The sequence below is a fragment of the Mus musculus genome, chromosome 7, assembly GCF_000001635.26.
Source record: "Mus musculus strain C57BL/6J chromosome 7, GRCm38.p6 C57BL/6J".
Taxonomy (NCBI): domain Eukaryota; kingdom Metazoa; phylum Chordata; class Mammalia; order Rodentia; family Muridae; genus Mus; species Mus musculus.
Window position 1 is genome coordinate 83,771,324 of NC_000073.6, and position 27,597 is coordinate 83,798,920.

Below are 27,597 nucleotides of genomic sequence, written 5' to 3' on the forward strand. Positions count from 1 at the left end.
CAAAAACAAAGAGAATGGAATTATTTCATTTATTAGAAGACACATGGAACTGGAGATCATTATGTTAAATGAAATCTGGGAAACACAAAAGACGATGCTTTTTCTCATATATGGGTGGACCTCAAAGTTAAGAGATGATTTGGAGCTGAGAGGGACTTGAGGGGCAGGGAGGAGAAGCAAACACATAGAAGGGGGAGTGGGAGTACGGGTGTGCTTTCATGAGATAAATACATGTAGGGAAGTCTCACAGGGAACCCATTAACTCGGGCAGTTAAGCAGTTAGCATGTGCTAATAATTAAAAGAAAAGAAAGTCCATCCTTTCATTATAATTCAAGGAATTGCATGATTAATTAAAATTAAATATTGCCAGCATTATTTCCAAATTTTTCCACTAATGTTTTTAAAATCAGCTGCACACCCAAGTGTTTTGAATTATATAAGTGGCCATTAGCAGTCTCAAGGCTCACCGAGTCACAGGATGCTTCATGGAGTCCTAAATGAGCCACTAACAAGAATTTACAAGATCTTCTGGCATTCGTGATGAATGGGTCTGCTTCACTGCAGATGCTCAGGAGGAAGTGAACATTTGGATTTTTCTTTTTTAACAAATCAAAATTCTAACTTGTACTATGTTTCTGTTTTCATTTAGAAAATAACTATTGGAACTTTATTGTGAGGCATCTCAAAAAAAAATGCTGTAATAGTGTCTTGCAAAAGAATTACACGTTGCAAGTAACTGCTGAAGAGCCAGGGTAACAAGTTTTTTTTCATTGCAGCATTCCCAGATCAGGGACATTTTCAAATATATAAAACTCAGAAATTATAAAACATATATATATATATATATATATATACACATATATATATATATTTGTAATGTATATGTATCTAAATCTACATCTATATCTATGATCGATATATATATATTATATGCATGTATATATATATATTTATATATGTATCTTTATCTTTATGTATATCTATATGCATATCTATACCAATTAGATGTAAATGTATATGTACATGTATATGCATTTATATGTATATATGTACATATATACATGCATGTGTATGTTTATGTATATGTGTTTATGCATATATATACATATGTGTATATATACAAATTATGTGCATATACATATGTATATTTACTTTGTATATATTATGAGCAAATATGTATGTGTACATATATATGTATATATACATACATATATATAAATTGATGTCATCCATGCTATGCCAATCTTTTCCAAATCATTCCACTGGTGACAATGAACCTTGGAAGCCTGCATAAAGCTTGGTCCTCATGTAACTGGAAGCTTGTATCCTAGCTCAGAGCATCTCTGTACACACATTCTGAGTCCCTGGGAACCACTCTTCTATTCTCTGCTTCTTCAAGACTGTGTGGGAGATCTCACTGAATTTGTCCTTCTGCGACCTTCACTTAGCACAATGCTCTAGGTTCATCTATGTTGTCACAAATGCTTCTGGACCCACTGTGAATTCCTAACGTGATAGAGTGCTCAGGTCTCCACCTTTCTCTGTGGCCATTGCACCTTTAGTGCCTGCTGCCCCGGAACAGACTTTACCAGAGTTAAGGTTCCTCTTAAGCCTCCCTCCCACTGCCCCCTTCTCTCTGTTCCGTTGCCAGCAGGCATGCATCTTCCTACCCAGCTTTGATGATGTAGAGCTCTAGATCCCCTCAAATAGCTCGGGCACATTGGTCACTTCCTGTATCATCACAGAAAACCAAAGCATCCCTTTGAGCTCCCATTCAAAATTATCACCCAAGCCCACAGTTCCACTGTGCAGATTGGGCACAGATTTGTGCATTAAGCATTCAGCAAGCATCCGGCTCCATCCTCTGTCAGTAGCAGGACATGTTTGCATCAGGTCTTGGTGTATATAACTTGAATGCGCATCTAAGGTCACACCTTAGAATACATCTCAGCTTTTCTGAATTTCAGTATTAGTAGCCCACTCAATCTCAAGATCTCTGTCTAAGAATCAACAGAGTTAGATAGTTGCCCTCAGCAGGGTTCCAGGCTATCTGACTCCCTTGTTACTGATCATGGGACACAGACTTTGCTGACATATCTTGTGGATTTCCTGTCCTGTATATTTCAGATAATTTACCTATCTCATAGGCAGTGAAAACTAAATTGATTGCCATGGGAGTAATGAAACAACCAAAGGCCTAGCACATAGCAAGTGATCAATAAACATTGTGATGGTGATGGTGATGACAATGATGCTCTACACAGGGGACAGATTGGGAGCTCCATTCTCTGCCTTCAGGGTGTCTACCATGTTCGGCACAGTAGTAAAGGAAAGAAATATCATTTTGATTCATCATGGAAGTTGGTGCTAGAGAAGACAGTTCATGTGTAGTGCCAGGCAAGTCTAGTGTCCCCATATTCCTAAGCTTCCATTTGCGACATAATGAATCAGTGAATGGCCATAGTATGAACCAAATAATGTGTCCAAATAGGCAGCAGATGTCAAAAGCCTGCATGTGTACACAGGCAGCTTCTCAAAATAAAGTTCATAGGGCTGTAGAGGAGAAACAAATACTAAAACTTGGATTTCGTGGGGCTGGAGAGATGGCTCAGCTCTCAAGAGCACTCTCAGCTCTTGCAGAGGATACAGGTTCTGCTCAGTACCATGCAGCTAATGACCTTCTATAACTCAGTTCCACAGGATGGGATGCCCTCTTCTGGCCTCCAAGGGCACTGCACACATGTGATGCACAAACATACACACAGGCAAAATACTCTAAAATAAAAATACATTTAAAAAATTAAATTTAGCATCAGAAGGCAGCATGCGGGGTAAGCAGAGATCTGCCTGAGACTAAAGAGCACTGACAACTGTTGGTGACAAATGACAAGTGGATACAGAAAGCATAGCAGGTATAACCTTTCCCAGAGAGATTGTGTTGACGGGTGACATTGCAGCCTGTGGTAAAAGGTTCAAAGAGGTACCCTGGCTTCCCATAGCCACACCCCTAGAAGGCAACCTCTGTCTTCACTAGGTCCTCTGGGGGGTCCACTGGTCTCCTCCTGCCCCTCAAACACATGTCATTTACCCTTTTGAACAGCTCTGGGGTAAGCTAGTTGGGGCTTGATGAGAACAAGGCCAGTAAGGGGCAGACGTGGCTTTGGAAATGCACCTCTTGGGGAGTCCTGAGCCTGAGACTCGGGTTGGTGAATGGGGACAACTCTGAGATCCAGATGAATGTCCATCAAATACCCAAGGCCAAGCTTTAACTTGAAACTTGAGCACATGCCCTCCCAAATCCACTCACAGCAGGTTTTACATATGTTTATGTGTCAGGCACCATATTTTTATAATTTAAAACTTTTAAAAGAAAATTTATATTTTCCTCTTAACAGGGTGGTTTTTATGATTCTCTCCCTCTTAAAACAGTCTTTTGGAAGCTGGAAAGTCCCACGTAATTTGAAAATTAGCCCAACTAATCGAGCCTAAGGATTGACTTGTTACCGTTATTAATGTTGACATCTTGTGGCCACTGTAGGTAACTGCATGCTAAATCAGGAAGGATGCCTGATTGCCAGCCGCCCCCAATTCTGTTCTTCAACATACTTTGCAATTATGAAGCTGATCAGGCACCACCCCCAGGTTAACATCCCAGAGGACCTGCCTCTGCCCCCAGGAGGTCTTGTGACTCCCTTCCCTAACTGAGCCTTTTTTCTTCTTCTGGACGTTACCAGGTGAGGCCATTAGCTCCTGCAGGATCTGACCTGATATTTCTGCCTGCTGCCTGCCAGTCCAGGGACGACCCCCCACTGCTATTTTCCTTGGAGTGTGTTTTGAAAAGTTTCTTTGATCCTTGAGTGTTTTTGTTTGTTTGTTTTAATAATTCAGTTGTAGCTTTCGCCTTCGTTTTCAAGCAGGATGTGTATTGTTTTCTTTTTCATTTGTAACAGTTTACCTATTGACCAATTGTCGGCTTCACGTGGGTATCCCCTTAGGACTAGGGTCTAGTAAGGCAGTCAGGCTTTCCATAGGGAGGTAACTGAATTTATATTGCACTATCATCAGATATGTAAATGGAGATAAATGATCATTTCTTTAAAAAACAAAAAACAAAAAAAACCTCTAGATGATGAATTTACTAGTGGGGAAAAAAAACCAAACTATTTCTAATATTGCTTTTGGCAAAGAAAGAAAAGTAAAAACTAATTCCAAGGCAAAGCTACATCTCCTAACTACACATTGTTCTACATGGAAGAAAATTAGGGGAGGAAACAACAGTGTCGAAACATCCGTAAACTTCTGACCTCTTTATTGCCTAAACACAGCTTTGCAAAGGAGCACGGGCTTCCCAGGTCCTGCCAAGCAAGGGGCGCTGCATGGGGGCGCTAAGTTCTTCACAATTGGGATATCAACAAAACCTGATTTAATTTCAAATACTATTCATTTTCAAAACACCATTTACTCCCTAAGGCTAGGCTCCCATCATCAATTTTAATGTGGTATTCCTTTTAATGTTGTGTTCATGGAGTTCTGCACCTACTGACAAACTGCTTGGGGCACAGCCAAGAAAGACTGTTCATTTCTTTTAAGTGGAAGAGTTGATGAGATCAGAGCCTGAGAGGCCACCTGTACGCCTGGTATGTCACTATGTATTGATGCCCATGGCCTGCTCCAAGGCGCGCGTATCCTCTGTGATGGGTTTGGAGATGTCTAGCATGGTGTTCGACTTGTTCCTGGGATTTCCAGTAACCAGCATCCACTGGTTCTTGGGTTTTTCTACTTTGTGTGAGTCCAGATATGTGTGAGCTACAACCTCCATTTCCTTCCCAAAGTAGGTCCTGGAGCCAAAAATAAATAAAAATAAAAAAGATTCCAGTTAGAAACAGAGTGTAACACTCAATGAGTGTTTGTTCTTTCATGAACATTGTCCCTCCTAGAAAATTCCTCTTCAATCCGACTGCTCTACAAAGCCCAAGAAGGCTCCTAAAATATGGTACATTTGCAGGAATGTTTCACCCATGTTTGCAGAGGATTAGGTACATAGGGTCCCTCTATAACCAACATCTCTGTTGGGTAGGACTTTAGGGAATAGCAATATCAAAATTCTACACAAAGGAATTTTTTAGCATTGCAACTCATAATTATGACATTTAAACATATCAGATATATTGTCAGTCAATAGATAATGTGTAGGCAGTGTAGGTATCTCAGACAAAGTAAGTCTCAAAAACAATACATAGTTTCTTTAATGTTAAGATTAAATATTTGCAGAATCAAGACTGTTGGCATTTAAATTTTGGCCAATCGAGATTCTAGGTAATAGACATATGGACCACCCCTGAATTTAAATTTTAAATTTTGTCTTTTCTTAATCAATTTAATAATCTGCTTCTGAATTACAAAATGAAATATGTCACTTGACAAAATGAGGTGTTTGATGTGCCAACTTGGTTAATCTTTGCATCACAGAGCCAAAGAATCCAAAAGATGTTGAGCATTAGCAAGTATCTCCACAGTTTTGACTCGGTTAGTGTGCTTAAGAACAGATGAAAACAACAATCAAGGAAAACTAGAAATTGGTCCTCCCTTTTAAATAATTTCTTATAAGCCTTGTGATAAAAATAAATCAATGTTGTTGCTTTTAATTGAGCATCTAAAGACCTTTACCTCACATGCCTAGATATGGAGTTTTAGTTATGTATGTCCCTGAGCCAATAGGGCACTCTCCTGCCCCTGCCAGTATACCTTAAGAAGAGATTCCGGTGGACCGCCAGGGCTCGGTTTGTGTGACGATGATAGATGACAATTTTTTCATTTGCCTTTACAGGACGGGAAAAGAAAGCACTATTAACATTCTGTCCAATTTTCTAGAAGCAAAGGTCTAGAAATATATTAACATATTCATTTCAATATAGCACATATATAACTTACAAGGCTGGAGAGCTATGATGGTTTTACTGAAATGCATCATGGTAGATATCTACATGGTAGAATAATCATTCAAAGTCATATCAAAGAAGACCTTTGAGAATGTGAAATATAGCTGATGATATTAAATACACACATAAACATACACACATTTTATATATATTCAGGAGTTCCTATTTATGTGTGTGGTATTCATACATGTTTGTGTGAGTGTATGCATATATGTGGTGGATGCCTATGTACATGTGTTCATACACATGAAGGCCAGAAGAGACGCTGGGTATCTCTCCATTGCATTCCACCTTATTCTTTGAGAAAGCATCTCTCACTAAGCCTGGAGCTGACCAACTAGACAGACTTCCAGAAAGCCTCAGGAATTCTCCTGCATCTGCCTCCCAGCACCTAGGGTTACAGGGCACATGCTCCCTTATCTGTCTTTTACCTGCACAGGATTCTACCCAGTGAGACATCTCCATAGATACTCGGGATGCCATTCATATATCTCCTATTATATTCCTATATATAGTCATGTGCATAGAAAAATAGCACATAAAGTGGGCGCTTCTCTAAGATTAAATGAATTCTGATGGTTTTTATATCTGTACCTTAATGATTCTGAAAATGAATATATATTGTGTTTATAATTAGCATTTCCTGGAGACTGGGACTTGGCTGTATACCTCATGCTAGCCTAGGACTTGTGGTCCTCTTGCTTCAGCCTCTGGAATGTTGGATTACAGATGTGAGCCACCAAATTGGTTAAAGAAATATTACCTTATAACCCTGACTCTTGTAAAATGAGTACTGTCAGAGGGAAAGGGGGCAGCCCCTGGCATGTGAGCTGGTCTGGTACCCAAAGCCTCCTTGGTGAGCAGAGTCCATTTTACAGAACTCCACATCAGTTAAAACCACTATGATCATAACTGGTCTGGACAGGACCAAGACCACACCCAGTCACATATGAACCAACAAAACATGAGCAGTGACCAAGCCGGAAAATTCCCAACAGACAGGCAAGGATACCCATCTTTCTTCCTTCCTGTCTTTCTTCTTTTCTCTTTTCTTTTCTTTTCTTTTCTTTTCTTTTCTTTTCTCTTTCTTTCATTCACTTTCTTTCTTCTTTTCCTTCCTTCCTTCTCTCTCCTTTCTTTCTTTCTTTCTTTCTTTCTTTCTTTCTTTCTTCCTTCCTTCCTTCTTTGTCTTTCTTTCTTTCTTTCTTTCTTTCTTTCTTTCTTTCTTTCTTTCTTTCCCAACAGTCTCAATCTGGCCCCAGTCTGCTCTCCCTTGAGAGAGGAGTAGTTGACACACTCAAATCTCCCTTGCCTTCTGGTCAGCTCCCAAGCCCCAGCACTCCCCTTTACTAGAACTGTCTCCAAACCTACCTAACTAAAGTCCCTCAGCTCCTCCTGGCAGCACTTGCTTGAGGCTTCCCCAATACACATTTGTCTCACCTTCACAGCTGATGTCCCCAGATCACTTAGCCATGGCTGTAACTGGAGGTCTACTGAGCCAGCAATAGCATGTGTGAGGTAGCTTGGGGAGTCCTGGGCTCTCGGGCAGATATGTGAGCTGGAGATTCAGAGACCTTCCTGGACCACAGTGAGGTGAATCGTCCCACAAAGAAGCAGAGCCAGGGCCAGCAGACAGCAATGAGCTGTGACCTAACCTTCAGGTCCTCACAAAACTCCCTAGGGAGGTATCATGAACATCTCTAACTTACAGACCCACTGACTAGAGGGAATGAAGTCCATATCCACTACCATCCTAGGAAAGCCAAGCTAGGAAAGGATGGCTACAGAGAGGATTCTGCCAAGCTTACTTTGTTGTGGATAAAGTGACCATCCACCTTGCCAAGGAACCTCCAGGAGCCAGGATCCCCTGCTAAAGCCTTAAAGAGATAGACCCACTGCACGGGGCAGATTCAGAGCAGCCTGGAATTGTAACCCCTTTCCTGGCCAGTCCCATAAAGCTGCTGATGCCAGATGCTCCCCGTGAGTCCAGTAAGTTTTCCCTTTCTGTGTAATAGATGCCTCCTTTGGTTTGAGAGGCTCAAGCTTGCTCTGTGCCCATGGGAACCCCCCAAAAGAATCATGCCTCATGCTCTGGCACATTTGGCCCAGAGTCTAAAGCAAGAGTGATCAGGGACTGTGCCTGCCTCAGTAGCTGCTTGTTGTCCCCATCCCTTCCCTCAGCTGCCCAGGATCTTTGGAGATGAGAACGTAAGGATCATCAAGCAAGTGGTGCCTGTTCCAGTGCTTGGAAGAATGAAGAGTCGTAGGCTGGTGTGAGCTAAAGAGTAAGGAAAGAAAGAGAAGGGAGAGAGAAAGAGAGGAAAGGAAGGGAGGGAGGGAAGGAGGGAGGGAGGGAAGGAGGGAGGGAGGGAGGGAGGGAGGGAGGGAGTAAAGGAAAACAGAAGAAAAACAAAGGGAGGGGAGGAGAAGGTGGATAGAAAGAGAGAAAGGAAGAAGAGCAGGAATGGAGGAAGAGAAGGAAAGGGAGAGAGGGGAAGGGAGAGACAAAAGGAAGAAAGGGAGAAAGGGCAGGAGAAAAGGAGAGAAGAGGGGGGTGGGAAGCAGGACGGCCTAATGAAGACTGTGTGGATGAGACTGGGAAGTTGTATTACATGTTGGGCTCTCATATATTGCTGTCAGCCTTTACTGAGAGTGTCAAGGGCTTCTGAGTCTTTTGCACAGTACTGAGGGTGGCTCTAACCTGCAACCAGGATTGAGAGACAGGATGTGGAGTGCTGCCTCAGACTGGTGCTATCCACATTTGAGTTATAAATGAAAAGAAAAAGACAAAGTCTACATGCTATTGGAGCTACAGTGAGCCTCTGCTTGACTGGCAGCTGTGAGCCACAGCCTGTGGCTGCATGGACCCCAGGTCCCAGTGTCCCACATGCCAAGCTCACCCTCACTGGGAAGCCCTCATATTCCAGGCGCAGCTGGGGATCGAGGAAGGCAGCCTGCCAGCAGTTCAGATGGGTGACCTCATCTGTCAGAGTCACCTCCTGTAGGCCGGACTTCAGAGAAGACTTCAAAAGGGTCCTGTGGTCACTTGTTAGATACAGCTGGAAACAGCAGCAAACACATCAACTGAGTCACAGCTACCCAGGAAGTTAAGGAATGGGCGACCAAAGGGACTGCACTGCAAGTAGTTTCTAGAACCCTGTTCCTACCCATCCTATGAGAAAGCACAGCTCACAGGAATATGTCAAAATAGTAATCTCTCCCCCCTCTTTCCCTTTTTCGCTTCTTCCTTTCTTCCCCATATCCTGCTTTTCTTTCTTATGATGGTTTAAAAGAAAGTGGCCCCCCACACTCATATGTTTGAATACTTGGTCCCCAGTTTGGTAGAACTGTTTGGGAAGGATTAGGAGGTGTGGTCTTGCTGGAGGAGGTGTGTCACTGGGGTGGGATTTAAGGTTTCAAAAGTCCATACCATCTGTTAAGCTCTCTATCTCTCTGCCTCCTGCTTCAAGATCAGGCGTGAGCTCTCAGCTATGGTAACAGGACCATCTCTGCCTACCTGCTGCCATTCTCCCTGCCATCCTCACGGTCTCCTCCTAACAATCTGGAAACACGAACCTCCAAATTAAATGCTTTCTTTTCTAGACTGCCTTGGCCATGGTGTTTTGTTACAGAAACAGAAAGGTCAGACATTTTCCGTACTCCAGTTCCTGCTCTCCATCTCTTTCAAAACACGGGGTCTGTGTCTCTCTGTCTTGGGCACTATAAATAACATTGCTGAAACTGGGCACCTGAGATCAGGTACTCTTCAACCTGGAGCCATCACAGCTGGCACTTGCTCGTGAGTGACCCTGGCCATCTGGAATCCATGTCCCCATTGGGAATAGATGGCAGCTGCATGGCTATGCTTTGCCAAAGGCCGTCCAGAGGGTTCTTTCTTTGCTAGCTAGCTCTTTGCTTGTTCATCTTCACCTTGAACATGGATAAGGTTTCTCTGTCTTTTAATGAGTTTTTAGTGTGTTCAAAGATTTTAGATTTATTTTATTTATGTGCATTGAGTATTTATGTGTATTGATTATTTTATCAGCATGTATATGTGTGTGCCATGTGTGTGCCTGATGCCTGCCAAGGAGGGCATCCAATCCCCCAGGGACTGGTTGTGAGCCACTGTGTGGATGCTGGGAATTAAACCCAAGTCTTCTACAAAGCAACAAGTGCTCTTAACCACTGAGCCATCTCCTTGGCCCCTTGTGAAAAATTTTTTTCTCTGTGAAGCTATGTTTAAGGTGCAAGTTGTAAGAAGTTGTAAGTGAGTTATAATTCTCTGAACGTTTGCTACCCAGCATGAGAGGAGTTAGGATGTGAATAAAAGAAGTGTCTTGCTACCCTCTGGATGTTGCCTGTCCTCCCACATGACTGGTGATTCCCATGGTGGCATTATTTGGGATACAAGGCTAAGTGAAAGGATCTTCTATGTTTAAAGGTGTTCTTCAGAAGCCCGAACAAACTAATGGGGCCTGGGCAATATCTGGCATGGAGAACAAAAAGATGGATGAAATGTGCTGTGGAGAAAGAGAATAAGCTGGACCTGGGTGGGGACAGACTTTGCTGCAGTCAGTGGCATTCAAAAGACTCTGGGCAGGAAAGAGTAACAATATCAAGACCAGTGTTTCTGCCACGTGAAGAGAGTCATAAAACCTGACCAAGGTGTAAAATGCCTTTCTAAGCAAAGTCGAGATTCTTCTCAAGAGTAAAGCCTTCAAAGCTATTAATAAAAAAGCACTCAACTTTACAATGCCAAGCAAACACAAAGTGACCTTTTTTTTCCTGCAAAGGCAGAGAAATGGGGAAAAATAATTATTCCATGTAACTCAAAGATTAATTCCCAATGTAATTCAGACAAAGAAAATGGGGAGGAACAAAGATCTGTCAAAGTGTATTAGGGTGCTGTATAATTACAACACCGTAGTCCTAGAGTAAAAATAGATGACTTCGGTGGATGAAAATAGAACCCTCAGGAAGAGCGTGTGGTACAGAGGATGATTTCATGTGTGCTGAGGGAAGCATAGCATGTCAGAAGGAAGGATTAGCCAACAGGTAACACATGAGATGGAGGATCATTTGGGAAACTCAAGTGAAAAGCCCTTTACCAAAATAAATCTCAAGTGTGTTAGAAAGCAAATTGAAACAAATGTCAAACTGTAAACATTTAGAAATTAATGCTTGCCTTTCTTTTTATTAGATCTCTAACAGACTAGACATTAAAAGCAATGGAAGAGCAAAGGAGTTGACTCGGTGAACAAAAGTTCTTCCTGCACAAGCCTGCTGGCCTGCGTTTGGACCCAAAAAGCCCACATAAAACAGCCAGCTGCAGGAAGGTACACATCTGTAATCCCCGCTATCCTGTGGCAAGGGAGACAGAGAGGAGAGAACGGCCTACCATCCCATGGGCCAGCTAGCCTGGAATACAGAGTGTAATGACAGAAACAAGAAAGACCTGCCTCAAACCAGGAAGAAGGTGAAAACGGATTCCTAAGTGGTGTCCTATACAGACTCTCTCTCTCTCTCTCTCTCTCTCTCTCTCTCTCTCTCTCTCTCTCCCTCCCTCCCTCCCTCTCCCCCCCTCATGCACACACACACACAAATACACACTCACACACATAGAGAGAGACAGACAGACAGAGGGAGAGAGAGACACGTCAAGGAAAACTGATAGATTTCTCTCAAAAATACAAGTAAAACAGCTACAATTTAAAGTGCAGGAGGGAATCTTATTGACAAGTATGCAAAATCTAATTATCTATCAAAAGGCAAGTAAGTAAACCAAAATCAATATAGAGGCAAAGAACACGTAGTTCCCAGGGCTAAGGACTGAGGAAGGCAAAGAGAAGGGAAGGTGAGAATACAAGAGGGATGAGGGCAAAATGACAGGAGAGGATACAGGCGCTGCAACATTCAAATGCCTTTTCCTGTTTGTCCATTTGTTCAAATTAGCAAAGATTTAATTAATGACATTTGTCACACTTTATGTCCGGCTACTGAGTGTACCAATTGGTGCAATTTAAGAAGAACTGGTTACATGTTCTCTTTAAAAACAAAACACAAAAACACAACAGGGGCCGCTGAGGCAGCACCCTTGGCAAGCCGCAGACAGCCGGCCACCATCCGGACCAGAGGACAGGGGTCCGCCTGGCTTGGGAGGCGGCCTCAGCCTCAGCAGCAGCGGTCGCCATCTTGGTTCCGGGACTCAGCAGAACTTAGGAAATTAGTCTGAACAGGTTAGAGGGTGCGCCACAGAAGCTGACAGTTTCTGGGAACTGCCAAAGCAACACAGCTTCTGAGAGAGGCCCTGTTCTGGGCCTTCTTCTTCGACCAGGAGGAGGTCCAAAAACAAGATATCTGCGCACCTTCCCTGTAAGAGAGCTTGACAGCAGAGAGTGCTCTGAGCACTGAAACTCAGAGGAGAGAATCTGTCTCCCAGGTCTGCTGAGAGACGGTAACAGAATCACCAGAAGAACAATCTCTAAACAGAGTCAACTATAACTACTAACTCCAGAGATTACCAGATGGCGAAAGGTAAATGTAGGAATCCTACTAACAGGAACCAAGACCACTCACCATCATCAGAACCCAGCACTCCCACTTCGCCCAGTCCAGGGCACCCCAACACACGCGAAAACCTAGACCTAGATTTAAAAGCATATCTCATGATGATGGTAGAGGACATCAAGAAGGACTTTAATAAATCACTTAAAGAAATACAGGAGAACACTGCTAAAGAGTTACAAGTCCTTAAAGAAAAACAGGAAAACACAATCAAACAGGTAGAAGTCCTTACAGAAAAAGAGGAAAAAAACATACAAACAGGTGATGGAAATGAACAAAACCATACTAGACCTAAAAAGGGAAATAGACACAATAAAGAAAACTCAAAGTGAGGCAACATTGGAGATAGAAACCCTAGGAAAGAAATCTGGAACCATAGATTTGAGCATCAGCAACAGAATACAAGAGATGGAAGAGAGAATCTCAGGTGCAGAAGATTCCATAGAGAACATCGGCACAACAATCAAAGAAAATGGAAAATGCAAAAAGATCCTAACTCAAAATATCCAGGAAATCCAGGACACAATGAGAAGACCAAACCTACGGATAATAGGAGTGGATGAGAATGAAGATTTTCAACTCAAAGGACCAGCAAACATCTTCAACAAAATTATTGAAGAAAACTTCCCAAATATAAAGAAAGAGATACCTATGAACATACAAGAAGCCTACAGAACTCCAAATAGACTGGACCAGAAAAGAAATTCCTCCCGACACATAATAATCAGAACAACAAATGCACTAAATAAAGATAGAATACTAAAAGCAGTAAGGGAAAAAGGTCAGGTAACATACAAAGGCAAGCCTATCAGAATTACACCAGATTTTTCACCAGAGACTATGAAAGCCAGAAGAGCCTGGACAGATGTTATACAGACACTAAGAGAACACAAATTCCAACCCAGGCTACTATACCCAGCCAAACTCTCAATTACCATAGATGGAGAAACCAAAGTATTCCATGACAAAACCAAATTCACACATTATCTCTCCACGAATCCAGCCCTTCAAAGGTTAATAACAGAAAAAAACCAATACAAGAACGGGAACAATGCCCTAGAAAAAACAAGAAGGTAATCCCTCAACAAACCTAAAAGAAGACAGCCACAAGAACAGAATGCCAACTTTAACAACAAAAATAACAGGAAGCAACAATTACTTTTCCTTAATATCTCTTAACATCAATGGTCTCAACTCCCCAATAAAAAGACATAGACTAACAAACTGGCTACACAAACAAGACCCAACATTTTGCTGTTTACAGGAGACACATCTCAGAGAAAAAGATAGACACTACCTCAGAATAAAAGGCTGGAAAACAATTTTCCAAGCAAATGGTATGAAGAAACAAGCCGGATAGCCATCCTAATATCTGATAAGATTGACTTCCAACCCAAAGTCATCAAAAAAGACAAGGAGGGGCACTTCGTTCTCATCAAAGGTAAAATCCTCCAAGAGGAACTCTCAATTCTGAATATCTATGCTCCAAATACAACGGCAGCCACATTCATTAAAGAAACTTTAGTAAAGCTCAAAGCACACATTGCACCTCACACAATAATGGTGGGAGACTTCAACACACCACTTTCACCAATGGACAGATCATGGAAACAGAAACTAAACAGGGACACACTGAATCTAACAGAAGTGATGAAACAAATGGATCTGAGAGATATCTACAGAACATTTTATCCTAAAACAAAAGGATATACCTTCTTCTCAGCACCTCATGGTACCTTCTCCAAAATTGACCACATAATAGGTCACAAAACAGGCCTCAACAGATTCAAAAATATTGAAATTGTCCCATGTATCCTATCAGATCACCATGCACTAAGGCTGATCTTCAATAACAAAAAAAATAACAGAAAGCCAACACTCACGTGGAAACTGAACAACACTCTTCTCAATGATACCTTGGTCAAGGAAGGAATAAAGAAAGAAATTAAAGACTTTTTAGAGTTTAATGAAAATGAAGCCACAACGTACCCAAACCTTTGGGACACAATGAAAGCATTTCTAAGAGGGAAACTCATAGCTCTGAGTGCCTCCAAGAAGAAACAGGAGAGAGCACATACTAGCAGCTTGACAACACATCTAAAAGCTCTAGAAAAAAAGGAAGCAAATTCACCCAAGAGGAGTAGACGGCAGGAAATAATCAAACTCAGGGGTGAAATCAACCAAGTGGAAACAAGAAGAACTATTCAAAGAATTAACCAAACGAGGAGTTGATTCTTTGAGAAAATCAACAAGATAGATAAACCCTTAGCTAGACTCACTAGAGGGCACAGAGACAAAATCCTAATTAGCAAAATCAGAACTGAAAAGGGAGACATAACAACAGATCCTGAAGAAATCCAAAACACCATCAGATCCTTCTACAAAAGGCTATACTCAACAAAACTGGAAAACCTGGACGAAATGGACAAATTTCTGGAAAGATATCAGGTACCAAAGTTGAATCAGGATCAAGTTGACCTTCTAAACAGTCCCATATCCCCTAAAGAAATAGAAGCAGTTATAAATAGTCTCCCAGCCAAAAAAAGCCCAGGACCAGACGGGTTTAGTGCAGAGTTCTATCAGACCTTCAAAGAAGATCTAATTCCAGTTCTGCACAAACTTTTTCACAAGATAGAAGTAGAAGGTACTCTACCCAACTCATTTTATGAAGCCACTATTACTCTGATACCTAAACCACAGAAAGATCCAACAAAGATAGAGAACTTCAGACCAATTTCTCTTATGAATATCGATGCAAAAATCCTCAATAAAATTCTCGCTAACCGAATCCAAGAACACATTAAAGCAATCATCCATCCTGACCAAGTAGGTTTTATTCCAGGGATGCAGGGATGGTTTAATATACGAAAATCCATCAATGTAATCCACTATATAAACAAACTCAAAGACAAAAACCACATGATCATCTCGTTAGATGCAGAAAAAGCATTTGACAAGATCCAACACCCATTCATGATAAAAGTTCTGGAAAGATCAGGAATTCAAGGCCCATACCTAAACATGATAAAAGCAATCTACAGCAAACCAGTAGCCAACATCAAAGTAAATGGAGAGAAGCTGGAAGCAATCCCACTAAAATCAGGGACTAGACAAGGCTGCCCACTTTCTCCCTACCTTTTCAACATAGTACTTGAAGTATTAGCCAGAGCAATTCGACAACAAAAGGAGATCAAGGGGATACAAATTGGAAAGGAGGAAGTCAAAATATCACTTTTTGCAGATGATATGATAGTATATATAAGTGACCCTAAAAATTCCACCAGAGAACTCCTAAACCTGATAAACAGCTTCGGTGAAGTAGCTGGATATAAAATTAACTCAAACAAGTCAATGGCCTTTCTCTACACAAAGAGTAAACAGGCTGAGAAAGAAATTAGGGAAACAAAACCCTTCTCAATAGTCACAAATAATATAAAATATCTTGGCGTGACTCTAACTAAGGAAGTGAAAGATCTGTATGATAAAAACTTCAAGTCTCTGAAGAAAGAAATTAAAGAAGATCTCAGAAGATGGAAAGATCTCCCATGCTCATGGATTGGCAGGATCAACATTGTAAAAATGGCTATCTTGCCAAAAGCAATCTACAGATTCAATGCAATCCCCATCAAAATTCCAACTCAATTCTTCAACGAATTAGAAGGAGCAATTTGCAAATTCATCTGGAATAACAAAAAACCTAGGATAGCAAAAACTCTTCTCAAGGATAAAAGAACCTCTGGTGGAATCACCATGCCTGACCTAAAGCTTTACTACAGAGCAATTGTGGTAAAAAACTGCATGGTACTGGTATAGAGACAGACAAGTAGACCAATGGAATAGAATTGAAGACCCAGAAATGAACCCACACACCTATGGTCACTTGATCTTCGACAAGGGAGCTAAAACCATCCAGTGGAAGAAAGACAGCATTTTCAACAATTGGTGCTGGCACAACTGGTTGTTATCATGTAGAAGAATGCGAATCGATCCATACTTATCTCCTTGTACTAAGGTCAAATCTAAATGGATCAAAGAACTTCACATAAAACCAGAGACACTGAAACTTATAGAGGAGAAAGTGGGGAAAAGCCTTGAAGATATGGGCACAGGGGAAAAATTCCTGAACAGAACAGCAATGGCTTGTGCTGTAAGATCGAGAATTGACAAATGGGACCTAATGAAACTCCAAAGTTTCTGCAAGGCAAAAGACACCGTCAATAAGACAAAGAGACCACCAACAGATTGGGAAAGGATCTTTACCTATCCTAAATCAGATAGGGGACTAATATCCAACATATATAAAGAACTCAAGAAGGTGGACTTCAGAAAATCAAATAACCCCATTAAAAAATGGGGCTCAGAACTGAACAAAGAATTCTCACCTGAGGAATACCGAATGGCAGAGAAGCACCTGAAAAAATGTTCAACATCCTTAATCATCAGGGAAATGCAAATCAAAACAACCCTGAGATTCCACCTCACACCAGTCAGAATGTCTAAGATCAAAAATTCAGGTGACAGCAGATGCTGGCGAGGATGTGGAGAAAGAGGAACACTCCTCCATTGTTGGTGGGATTGCAGGCTTGTACAACCACTCTGGAAATCCGTCTGGCGGTTCCTCAGAAAATTGGACATAGTACTACCGGAGGATCCAGCAATACCTCTCCTGGGCATATATCCAGAAGATGCCCCAACTGGTAAGAAGGACACATGCTCCACTATGTTCATAGCAGCCTTATTTATAATAGCCAGAAGCTGGAAAAAACCCAGATGCCCCTCAACAGAGGAATGGATACAGAAAATGTGGTACATCTACACAATGGAGTACTACTCAGCTATTAAAAAGAATGAATTTATGAAATTCCTAGCCAAATGGATGGACCTGGAGGGCATCATCCTGAGTGAGGTAACACATTCACAAAGGAACTCACACAATATGTACTCACTGATAAGTGGATATTAGCCCAAAACCTAGGATACCCAAGATATAAGATACAATTTCCTAAACACATGAAACTCAAGAAGAATGAAGACTGAAGTGTGGACACTATGCCCCTCCTTAGAATTGGGAACAAAACACCCTTGGAAGGAGTTACAGAGACAAAGTTTGGAGCTGAGATGAAAGGATGGACCATGTAGAGACTGCCATATCCAGGGATCCACCCCATAATCAGCATCCAAACGCTGACACCATTGCATACACTAGCAAGATTTTATCGAAAGGACCCAGATGTAGCTGTCTCTTGTGAGACTATTCCGGGGCCTAGCAAACACAGAAGTGGATGCTCACAGTCAGCTAATGGATGGATCACAGGGCTCCCAATGGAGGAGCTAGAGAAAGTACCCAAGGAGCTAAAGGGATCTGCAACCCTATAGGTGGATCAACATTATGAACTAACCAGTACCCCGGAGCTCTTGACTCTAGCTGCATATGTATCAAAAGATGGCCTAGTCGGCCATCACTGGAAAGAGAGGCCCATTGGACACGCAAACTTTATATTCCCCAGAACAGGGGAACGCCAGGGCCAAAACGGGGGAGTGGGCGGGTAGGGGAGTGGGGGTGGGTGGGTATGGGGGGCTTTTGGTATAGCATTGGAAATGTAAATGAGCTAAATACCTAATAAAAAATGGAAAGAAAAAAAAACACAACAGGATCTCACTCTATAACATAGACTGAGTTAGATGGAGCTCGTGTCAATCCTCCCGCTTCCACACCCTGAGTGCTGAAATTATAGGTATGTGTCACCATACCCAGCTTTCAATACTTCTAGTTATAATCACATTCTTGATATCAATAATTCAATGCCCCCCAAAAATGTATTCTGAAGATAGACTCACTAGCGGGGGTGAGGTGGGGAGAGGGAAGCAGCTTTGAGCATTTATACATAGATGCATATGGAACCTTATTTTTGACATAGAAACAGAATAACAAGCCAAATTGGTTAGGAATGTTGGCACACATCTGTAATCTCAGTACTCAGAAGACTGAGGCAAGTGGACCACTAGTTCAAGGCCACCCTCAGCTGATTAGTCAGACAAATAGGAGTGGAGAAGAAAGGGGAAGGGAGGGGAAACAAATACATTTGACTTCCTGAACATAGAATTAAAAGCTTGGTAACTATAGTACTACCACACAATAATGTATAGTACACTCTCCCTAAACATTATTGTTAAGATGTGCTTTGAAAACACTGGAGTAGAAAGAAACCGGGTGTTCATCATAGTCACACATGAGTTCTCTTTTTTGAAGAAGACATACAGAAAAACATAAATAGGAGAAGTCAAATGCTGGTGTGCTGATCTCTGGGTGCAACACCCCTGTCTCAGTGACTTAGTGTTTCAATTTTGCATCTAAATGCAGGCTGCAGATCAACACCTATGCATGGCATAAGTTGACTGATACTGTTGGTTTGTCTTCCTGGTACCAAAAAAAAATGATGAGAAAATGTCACACCAAACAATACTGGAATCTCCCATTTACAATATGTTGGTGTTATTTTTCTCAATGTTAGCAACTCCTCACAAGACAAAACAGAGCTCTCGGTGTGTGGGGGTGGGGGGATGCTATTTGGGCTCACATTTTAGGGAGTTAGTCTCTCACTGTGGGGAAGACTTGGCAGTTGGAACAACTTAGGACTGTGGCAGTGCATGTGAGGCCAGTGATTACATCTCAATGGACCTAGGAGCAGAGAGACTGGCCCAGAACTTAAGGGAGCTATAATCTATAAGGCCTTTCCTTTCCTGAAAATCACTTCCTCCAGTCGTTCTCCAGCTTTCAAAGGCGCACTATCAATTGAGAACTCAGTATTCAAACACAGGAGCCTATAGGGACACATTCTACATCCAAACCATAATGATGCATGCGTCCCAGCTTTGCTGTTGAATAGCTGAACTTCCATTTCCCAGTGTCCTTATGTCAGAGACTCACTCAAGGGGAAAAAAAATGGAGCTAGCATGTGTGAAGCAATTGTGGCACTGCCTGTGTGGTGCTCAGATTCCGAGTCACTACTCAAAACTGGTCATTTACACAAATCCCGATGACACAGCTTGCACGTGAAATTCAAGTACATGTTTTTCTGGTTCTGTTGTCTGTTGTGTTTTGTTGAGATAGGTCTCACTCTATAGCCCAGGTGAGTCTCAAACTCATGGCGATCCTCCAGTCTCAACCTCTTAAGTCCTGGGTTTATAGGTGTGTGCTACTGCCCTGACCTACTATACTTCATCACCTCCAAAATAAAGGGGGATTTCAGAGACTCAAGCTTCCTGGCTTCTGCAAACTAAAGTTGTCCTTATTGCTTCTTAGAAAAAAAAAAAACAAAAAACAAAAACAAAAAACAAAAATGTATTTGCTAATCAAAAGTTTAAGTTGCCAGAACTGGGCTCAATGATCCACGCCTCTAGTCCCAGATATTTGGGACACTGAGACAGGAAGATCCCTTTGAGTCTAGGAAGTTCAAGAAGAGTCTGGGCAATGTGTATACGATGTTAGTATTCATGGAAAATGACAAGTGTCAGTTAATTCAGTTGTTTAATTGACTGTTTAAAGCAGTACATGTTTTTGACTTTTGACAGCTGCATTGCAAAAAGACTTTTCTCTCTTCACTCCTTGACTTTTAAAGATGGGGTGGTGGTGTTGTTTACAAAGTTAAGAGGAAAACATCAGGTATAAAATGCCCACTGGAACCCACAGACTGAATCCAGCAGAAACGGAGCCCCATCTGCATAGTCCCTTCCAGAGGTAGCTATTGGCCATCTTGGGAAAGTAGACTGACAGGTGACAGTAGGCACACAGGAGCAGACTCACCATCTTGCCTTCCAGTCCTGCTGCTATCCCCAGGCAGAAGTTCTGCCCATAGACAACCACTTGGCCCATTTCGCAGCTGTTTGCGCCGTCACTAGAGGTGAGAGCAACGGGAGAGTGTGAGGCTACCTCATTTCCACGCTTTTCTTGACAGTGCATATTCACCAACTGCACTAAATTAAGTAACAAAAGTTCCTCTTCCTTCTGTTTTGTTCACCCTGGCAAAGACCTCAGTCATCTCAGATAACATCAAGAGAGGTCGATGAGAATCACGGGCTGGAATCCATCATTAAATTGTGCAACATTCACTGAAATATTCTTGAGCACCAACTAAAAGGCATTCTTATTTTTTTCCTATATTAATCTATTCATGTCTCTATTTGGAAACATGTCCAGTTTTTGGCTTTTGGTGTTTTGAGAGTCTCACACTGAAACCCAGGCCTGGCCTCGAACTTGCTATGTAGCCCAAACTGACATGGCACAGTACTTTCAGGAATCCTCCTGTCTCAGCCTAATGGGAGTGCTGGAGTTACAGGTGTAAGCCACCACAGCCAGCTAGAAAAATCCTTTTGTTTCAGCCTTAACATCCAACTAGCATGCCACTCCCTGCCCTGCCCCACAGGTCAAACCCATGGCCTCCCGACTCTATAGCCTTGGACCAGAAGGGACTAAGCATGCCATGTTAGCACAAGCCAAGGCCACGGTTTAAGACAGAGCCAAGGTTATACCTCTGCAAGCATTGAATACAGTCTTCCCTCATAATCTTCCAGGGAATAAAAGTTGTCATCAGCTTTAAGTTGTTTTACCACAACCCATGTGTACTCAAGAAACATTAAACTAAGGACACAGATAGCAGTTTCTATTCTTGTCACTGAGACATTGTCACTAAATCTCCCACAATGTGAAGTCGGTTGTTTTTTTTTTTGTTTGTTTTTTTGGTTTTTCGAGACAGGGTTTCTCTGTGTAGCCCTGGCTGTCCTGGAACTCACTCTGTAGACCAGGCTGGCCTCGAACTCAGAAATCCGCCTGCCTCTGCCTCCCGAGTGCTGGGATTAAAGGCGTGCACCACCACGCCCGGCATGAAGTCGGTCGTTTTAAATTGCGATTGTACGTCTCTAAGGGTCCTGCGGATCATTTCCAAAACCTCAAGTCAATTTTTAGTAGACAATCGATTTTAAAAGAGCAAAGCCCGTCCTGTGCAACCTTTTCATAAATGACTTTTTTGGGGGGGAAGCTAACATTCCATCAAGAAGAATGCAAGCCAGCACTCTTGTGAGCATAAAGCAAGCATCCCATAACATTATTTGAAAAAAATCCTTCTTTGCTTCCAGACAGAATGTAAGCTTAATACTTTGTATCAAATCATCATAAAGCAAGCATTTTTTAACTGAACACAAATACCTACTTTTCCTGCTGTTGTCAACAAGCAGGCCAGTAAAGGGTCCTCAACATTCGCTAAGTAAGGTAGGCTCAGCGATCTGCGTGTCTCTGCCTCCCCAGTGCTGGGATAACAATTGTGTGCCACCACAAGCTACAAGTCTAAGCAGATACTCCCATGCTCTGAAGCTGAGCGTCTCTACCTCAAAATGGTGAAGGTGTTCCTGCCCATCGGGGCGATGGTCTGCACAGCACTCACACCACAGGGTATCTCTAAGTCATCACTAAGCTGCGCTTTAACTTCATCTGGGCTCATACACAGGCTCAGGTCTCCTCTCATAAACTTGCCAGCTTCCTCCCCCAGGACTTGGTCAGGATTCACAATGATCACTTTATCGCCATAGTGGACATATCCATCTTCCGATACCGAAAGCTGCATCTACAATTTTAATAGGAATTTTCCAATAAGCTACTCAATTCCTTAGCTGCTGGGGTCAAGATCCCTCCCAGGTGTATCTCCTTTCCTTCTCAGACTAGATCCATTTCAGTAAGGCCTCCCTTCCTCAGATCCTTGGTTAGCATCCTTCAAGCTCTTGATGACCCCCAAACAAGATCATGCGAAGCTGTTGGACTCTACATAGTTTACCGTTGTCAATTTATTCAATTCAATGTTATTAAACGTTTTTTTTTGCACAGCAGCTGAAAGGCACTTTACTTGTAAAAGCATTAATCCACCCCTTTATTAGAAAATGCAAACAATTAAGTAAACATAATTAAGGACAGACTTCCCTTAATCTAAATTCTAAATTTCTTAACCTAATCTTAACCCTTAATCTAAATTTCTAAAATCTAGAGGAATTTTAACACTATACTTTTTTATTAATTTTTTTAAAAGTTTCTAAATGGTTACTTTGTTCATAGAAATTTTCTTTGCCTAACTCACACTTAACTAGGCAGAATTTTGAAATTGGCATTGGAATTTGACATTACCGGTCTCAAAATGTTCTTCTTCACTCTTCTGTTTCTCTGAATAAGAAGTTCTCCTTTTTCCCTCTTCTCTAGGAAGTGTCTCATGCGCTCCTGGGGATGCAGAGACCGAGAAAAGGGGAGTCAGGGACAGAGCTGTTGCAGAGCACAGGTACTGATAGCTTTTTCCTCAGAAGCACTTCAAGTTCAAAGACAGTTCAAGGACACAAAAGGAAACGTGATCGCTCTGGGGATGGCAAAAATGTCAGTAGGCAGCACGTCATGGGGGCAGAGGCAGGGGCGGGGAGCAGGAGATGAAAAGAGAAATGCATAAGGAAGGGAAGGATAGGACCCCTGTGCTTATCTCGTCCAGAAACAATCAGGAGTGATATATAGGAGGTCAGCAGTCTCTACTGGGGTCCTCCTGACTTGGGTGAGAATGTGAAAAGCCCAGGCCTCTCCATATGTTTGTAACCCAGAACCTTTCCAGGACCTGAGAGTGTCACAAACCTAGTGAGGGCCAGAGGGCCCGGGAGGCGGCAAGCTGTTCTTGCTCTGGGTTCAGGAAATGTGGAGCGGGACATTCAGTGAGCATGGGTGCTCAGAGACAGCAGGTGAACTACCTCGGGTAGCAAAGGTGCACAGGGGGGGTGGGGGCAGTAGATGAAGATGGGTGATAGGATGCTAAATGCTCAGCAGAGAGAGAACATGCAGGATAGCAGGATAGGGTCTGGGATCCTAGGGATGCGAGAGGACAGGAGTCTGCGCACCTCCTCCAAATAGACATCTTCGTTCCAGTTGCCCATCCGCACTCCAGGACCATACACGTTCTGCGCCATCGCCCCTTGCTCTCTTGAAAGCCAGCTCCAGCCTCCACTGACACTCAGAGTTAGCGTGCTTCGTTGCCATGACGACCAGGCAGTTGCCAGTTGCCAGTTGGTCAAGATCTCTTTGGCTGGCCAATAAGTGACAGCATACTAGACCCACGCCCCCTCCAGCTCGCCCTGCCCCTCCCACCACTGCCACTGTCTCAGATGACTAGCACTCAAAGCAGATCTGGGAAACCCCTGACGGGGGACACTGTTCCAAATGTTCCCTAGGCGGAGAAATTTTTGAAACTTTTTTTCTGTTGTTTTTTGGGGGAGAGTTTGGTTTTTAAGTTAGGGTCTGGATACATACCCTAGGCTGGCCTTGAACTTATGATGTAACACAGTCAGGTCTTGCGCTGGAGATCTTCTTGACTCACAGGTGTGCAGCCTACAACTGGCATAAAATATTGAGTTGTTCTTGTTGATGTTTGGTTTTGTATTTTGTTTGTTTGTTTGTCTTGTTTGCTTTTTAAACTAAAATCTAAGTTAAAGTGCTGTGGAACCCGAGTGCCCCTAGCTTTTCTGTGGAAGCTTGGTTCAACTCCAGCCTATTTTCCTAATCACTGTCAGCAGCAATTTCACAAAACATCACCCCTTTACTGTAGACGCTGGAAAACCTAAACACAAAAAGAGGGGCATTGCCGAAACCTCACAGCTTCCAAAGGAAGAAACTACTGTGTTAGCATATATTAATGTGTATATCTATTTCTGTGACAGTCTGTATTTTCACAAATTTTATAGCAACCCTCCCTTCCCATGTCCAAACACAAAGACAAACCTGCAATTTACAGGCACTCCTGATATTAAAAAAAAATTTTTTTTAATTTAAAAAAGTTTGTGTAGCCAACATTTCCTAAAGAGGATATTGTGTTATGAGTGGGGTGAACAGGCAGTTAGGTAGTACCACCTGCTGCTGGCTGCTGGCTGCTGGCTGCTAGCTGAATACATTCATTAATCAGTCCCCCAGTGTGCAGAGTCTCCCACCCCAAGCAAGAAGTGGAAGGTGAGAGCCAAACCCAGTCTATCAAGGGAAGCCAGATGCTGAAAACAAATTACTTCAGAAGACTGTAATACACACAGGTCACTGAAGATGTGATGAAAGACAGACTGGGAGAGCTGATGGATGAATCATTCCTGTCATGGGGACTATGAGAATGACAACTGAGCAAAACCTGGGGTAGTGGGGAGGTGTCCTTGTCGACCTGGAAGGACCTGAGCCGGAGGCTGAAGCATAAGACACAAAAGTAGGAATATTCTGCTCCTCTCTGGCTCCACTGCCTGCCCCTCCAGCACCACACACACTCTCAGGTGCTTCTGAAGGTGCTAAGTCAGGCATTCTGTTGGATCAGACAGGAGTCACTCAGAATATGTGATAGACTGGAGACCGACTCAGAGAAGCTAGCAGCATCCCTAGGTTCAAACTGCTAAACCCAGCCTTGTAGCATGCAGTGAACAATAGACAGCATGTGTAATTGCTCATACAGGAACATAATAATCTAAAAGCAAGCTGCTGTCTGGTGATGTCATGGCAGCGCCATCAAGTCACCAAGCAGCCCTCACATGCTTTTGGCGACGCTGGTATAAAAGAGAAAACCCTGTGTGACATCTGCTGAACAAAAGCAGGCCACACACAATTACAGATGGCACATTAGGCTCAGAGTGACACTAGATGACTATGTTACTGGCTTATTATTTACTACAGGGTGCTTTGGCCCCCGTTTGAAAAGGTGTGTCTCCTATTGATTACAGGGTACTATAAAGCAGTGTGTGGGGTTCTCTTGGAAGCAATCTCCTGCAGCTCACACTGGGACATCTCCAGACTGTCTCATTTGCTCTTACTCTCTTCTGCTCACTATCACCCAAAGCGCTCAAAGCCAATACTGATGTTGGAGAGGAACTCGCATGCAATAATTGATCTGGAAACAAAGTACAAAGCGATTTTTTTTCCAAAACCCACGTCTATTATGGTTATTCCTCACCGTGAATCAATCATGTCCAGATCCACTGCAGCTGGTATTTAAGAACATGAAAAAGATCAGAGATCTGGGAGGGCCAATAGCAGATACGGAGGAACTTTAAGACTTTGACTGGAAGGCTCCGCAAATGATGTTTGCATGATGAGGCATTCACTTGATAGTATGGCCCTCAGAAGGAGCCTTGCTCTAACCAGGTGTGCTGGAACACATCTGTAATCCCAGTACTCGCCCTGTGGAGGCAGAAGGATCAGGAGTTCAAGGTCATCCTCAAACATAAAGTAAGTTTGAGGTCAGCCTGGGCCCTGCAAAAATTACCTTCAATAGGCATAGGGGTTGCTGGAAAGATGGCTCTGTAGTTAAGAGTAAGCACCATTCTGGCAAAGGGCTAGAGTTAGTTCTCAGCACCCATGTTGAGTGGCTCCCATCTGCCTGTAACTCCAGTACCAGGGAATCTGACAACTCTGACCTCTATCAGACACTGTACTCATGTGCACATACCTACACTCATACCCGTATGTGCACATAGTTTTAAAAAAATATTTTAAATTCCTGTTGGGAAGTAGAGGCAGACAGATCTCTGTGAGCTGGACACCAGCCTGATCTATTTAGCAAATTAGGGCTATACAATGAGATCATATTTCAACACACACACACACACACACAGAGAGAGAGAGAGAGAGAGAGAGAGGGAGAGAGAGAGAGAGAAAGAGTTCTGTTTCACAAAGCAAAGATTCTATATGCCGATTTCTGACTTTAAAGTCAATGTTGCTCCCCTTAAGCATTTCCATGTTCCCCATAGGCTGGGTGTTAAACAAGGAGGCCTTGAGGGAATTGAAACTGGACCTCTCTCTCATAGGCAACAGCCAATAAAATAAGAACTAAAAGAGCAGAACTTTACTTACCCATCAGAAGAATGGGACCTGAGCACTATTTCCCACCCTGGAAGGAGATGAGACATCCTAAACTGCCTAGAAAGTTACTAAAGGATAACTTTTTAAAATAGACTCTAAGAGCCTTAAATCTTACAAGATTACTTGACATCAGGGAGATATCTTCCAAAGAACAAAGACGTACCATTCCTCCTTCCTGTGGGAGTCACTCGAAGAGGTCTGTCAATCACTTGGACAAGAAAAAGTCCCTCAGGCTCTTTTTGAGTTTATAAAATATTTTGTGTGTGTGTGTGTGTGTGTGTGTGTGTGTGTGTGTGTGTGTGTGTGTGTGTGTGTGATTACAATATTTTTCATTTACATTCCTTTAAAACCCTCAAAACCAAGATGTAAACTGATTTATTCACTCATGGCTGGCCCTGTGTGGATGACTAAATCTGTCTCTGGCTCCCACACCCTCTGCTTTACAACTGTGACTTTGACATAAAGCAGCCATACACTACAAAAAGTATTTGCTATTTTTTTTTTCATGATTTTGATGAAGCATAGGAAACTTCCATTGGAATCTTTTGTTACTTACTTGTAAAACATCTGGTAGAAAAAAAAAAAAAAAAGAAAAAAGCCACAGAAACACTTGAAAAGATTCATGTTCAGGGAAAAGAAGTGGGACAAAGTTCAGACACTGGGAAAGAGAACCAGGAGACAGGCATTAAAGATAGATTGTAGACTCCCTTACTGGATGTGGATGAAATGCAGTGCAGCCCGGTGTCACACTGAGAAAGCCAGGTAAGACAGCTTTCCCACTTGACATACAAGCACTGTTGTCTCTGGGCATCAGAATTCTCATTGGTAGAAATGGGAGAAGGTTACTAGACTGCCAGCACTCTGGAAGGTGGGGCCAAAATAATCTGCAATGTGTTAATAGATGCAAAGGAGAACGAATTAGGTTGGCAAGTAAATTGAAGGTAGGAAATAAGTAGGATTCTTAATCACAGAGCTTCTCAGAGTCTTGGGTGCAAGACATGTCCTGGAAATCTATGGCCAAGCTAAAAAGCATGCAACCGAGCCCACATTCACTTCAACATGAAATCTGTTTCTCAGGATCATCTTGTAAACTCAGTAGTTTAAGAAGCACTGACTAGGGCTGGAGAGATGGCTCGGTGTTTAAGAGCACTGACTGTTCTTCTAGAAGTCCTGAGTTCAATTCCAAGAAATTG

At 42.5% G+C, this 27,597-nt stretch overlaps 1 protein-coding gene across 3 annotated transcripts; it reads right to left on the minus strand.

The window, feature by feature from the left end:
- Window positions 1-4,288: 4,288 nt before the first annotated feature.
- On the minus strand, window positions 4,289-26,702 carry Cfap161 (cilia and flagella associated protein 161). 3 transcript variants are annotated; one of them, XM_006508291.3, is made up of 8 exons: window positions 23,828-24,065; window positions 23,419-23,603; window positions 22,673-22,762; window positions 21,886-22,121; window positions 20,309-20,399; window positions 8,841-8,999; window positions 5,747-5,820; window positions 4,289-4,839 (listed from the first exon to the last, which is right to left on the minus strand). In XM_006508291.3, the coding sequence occupies exons 2-8, from the start codon at window positions 23,485-23,487 to the stop codon at window positions 4,647-4,649; spliced, it is 912 nt and encodes a 303-aa protein (XP_006508354.1). In that variant the 5' UTR covers window positions 23,488-23,603; window positions 23,828-24,065; the 3' UTR covers window positions 4,289-4,646. The 3 variants fall into 3 exon arrangements, with proteins under 3 accessions (XP_006508354.1, XP_017167853.1, NP_083611.2); XM_017312364.1 differs by lacking the exon at window positions 21,886-22,121 and having other exon boundaries at window positions 23,828-26,702; NM_029335.3 differs by lacking the exon at window positions 23,828-24,065 and having other exon boundaries at window positions 4,294-4,839; window positions 23,419-23,516.
- Between the last annotated feature and the right edge of the window lie 895 nt (window positions 26,703-27,597).

Bases quoted from the DNA above. Each gene is read 5' to 3' on its own strand.
- Cfap161 (XM_006508291.3), bottom strand. From the start codon at position 23,487: ATGGCGCAGAACGTGTATGGTCCTGGAGTGCGGATGGGCAACTGGAAC. The intron at 22,763-23,418 runs GTGCGCAGACTC...CTGCATCCCCAG, and splicing joins AAGATGTCTATTTGGAGGAG to GAGCGCATGAGACACTTCCT. The intron at 4,840-5,746 runs GTATACTGGCAG...TTTTGGCTCCAG, and splicing joins CACCGGAATCTCTTCTTAAG to GACCTACTTTGGGAAGGAAA.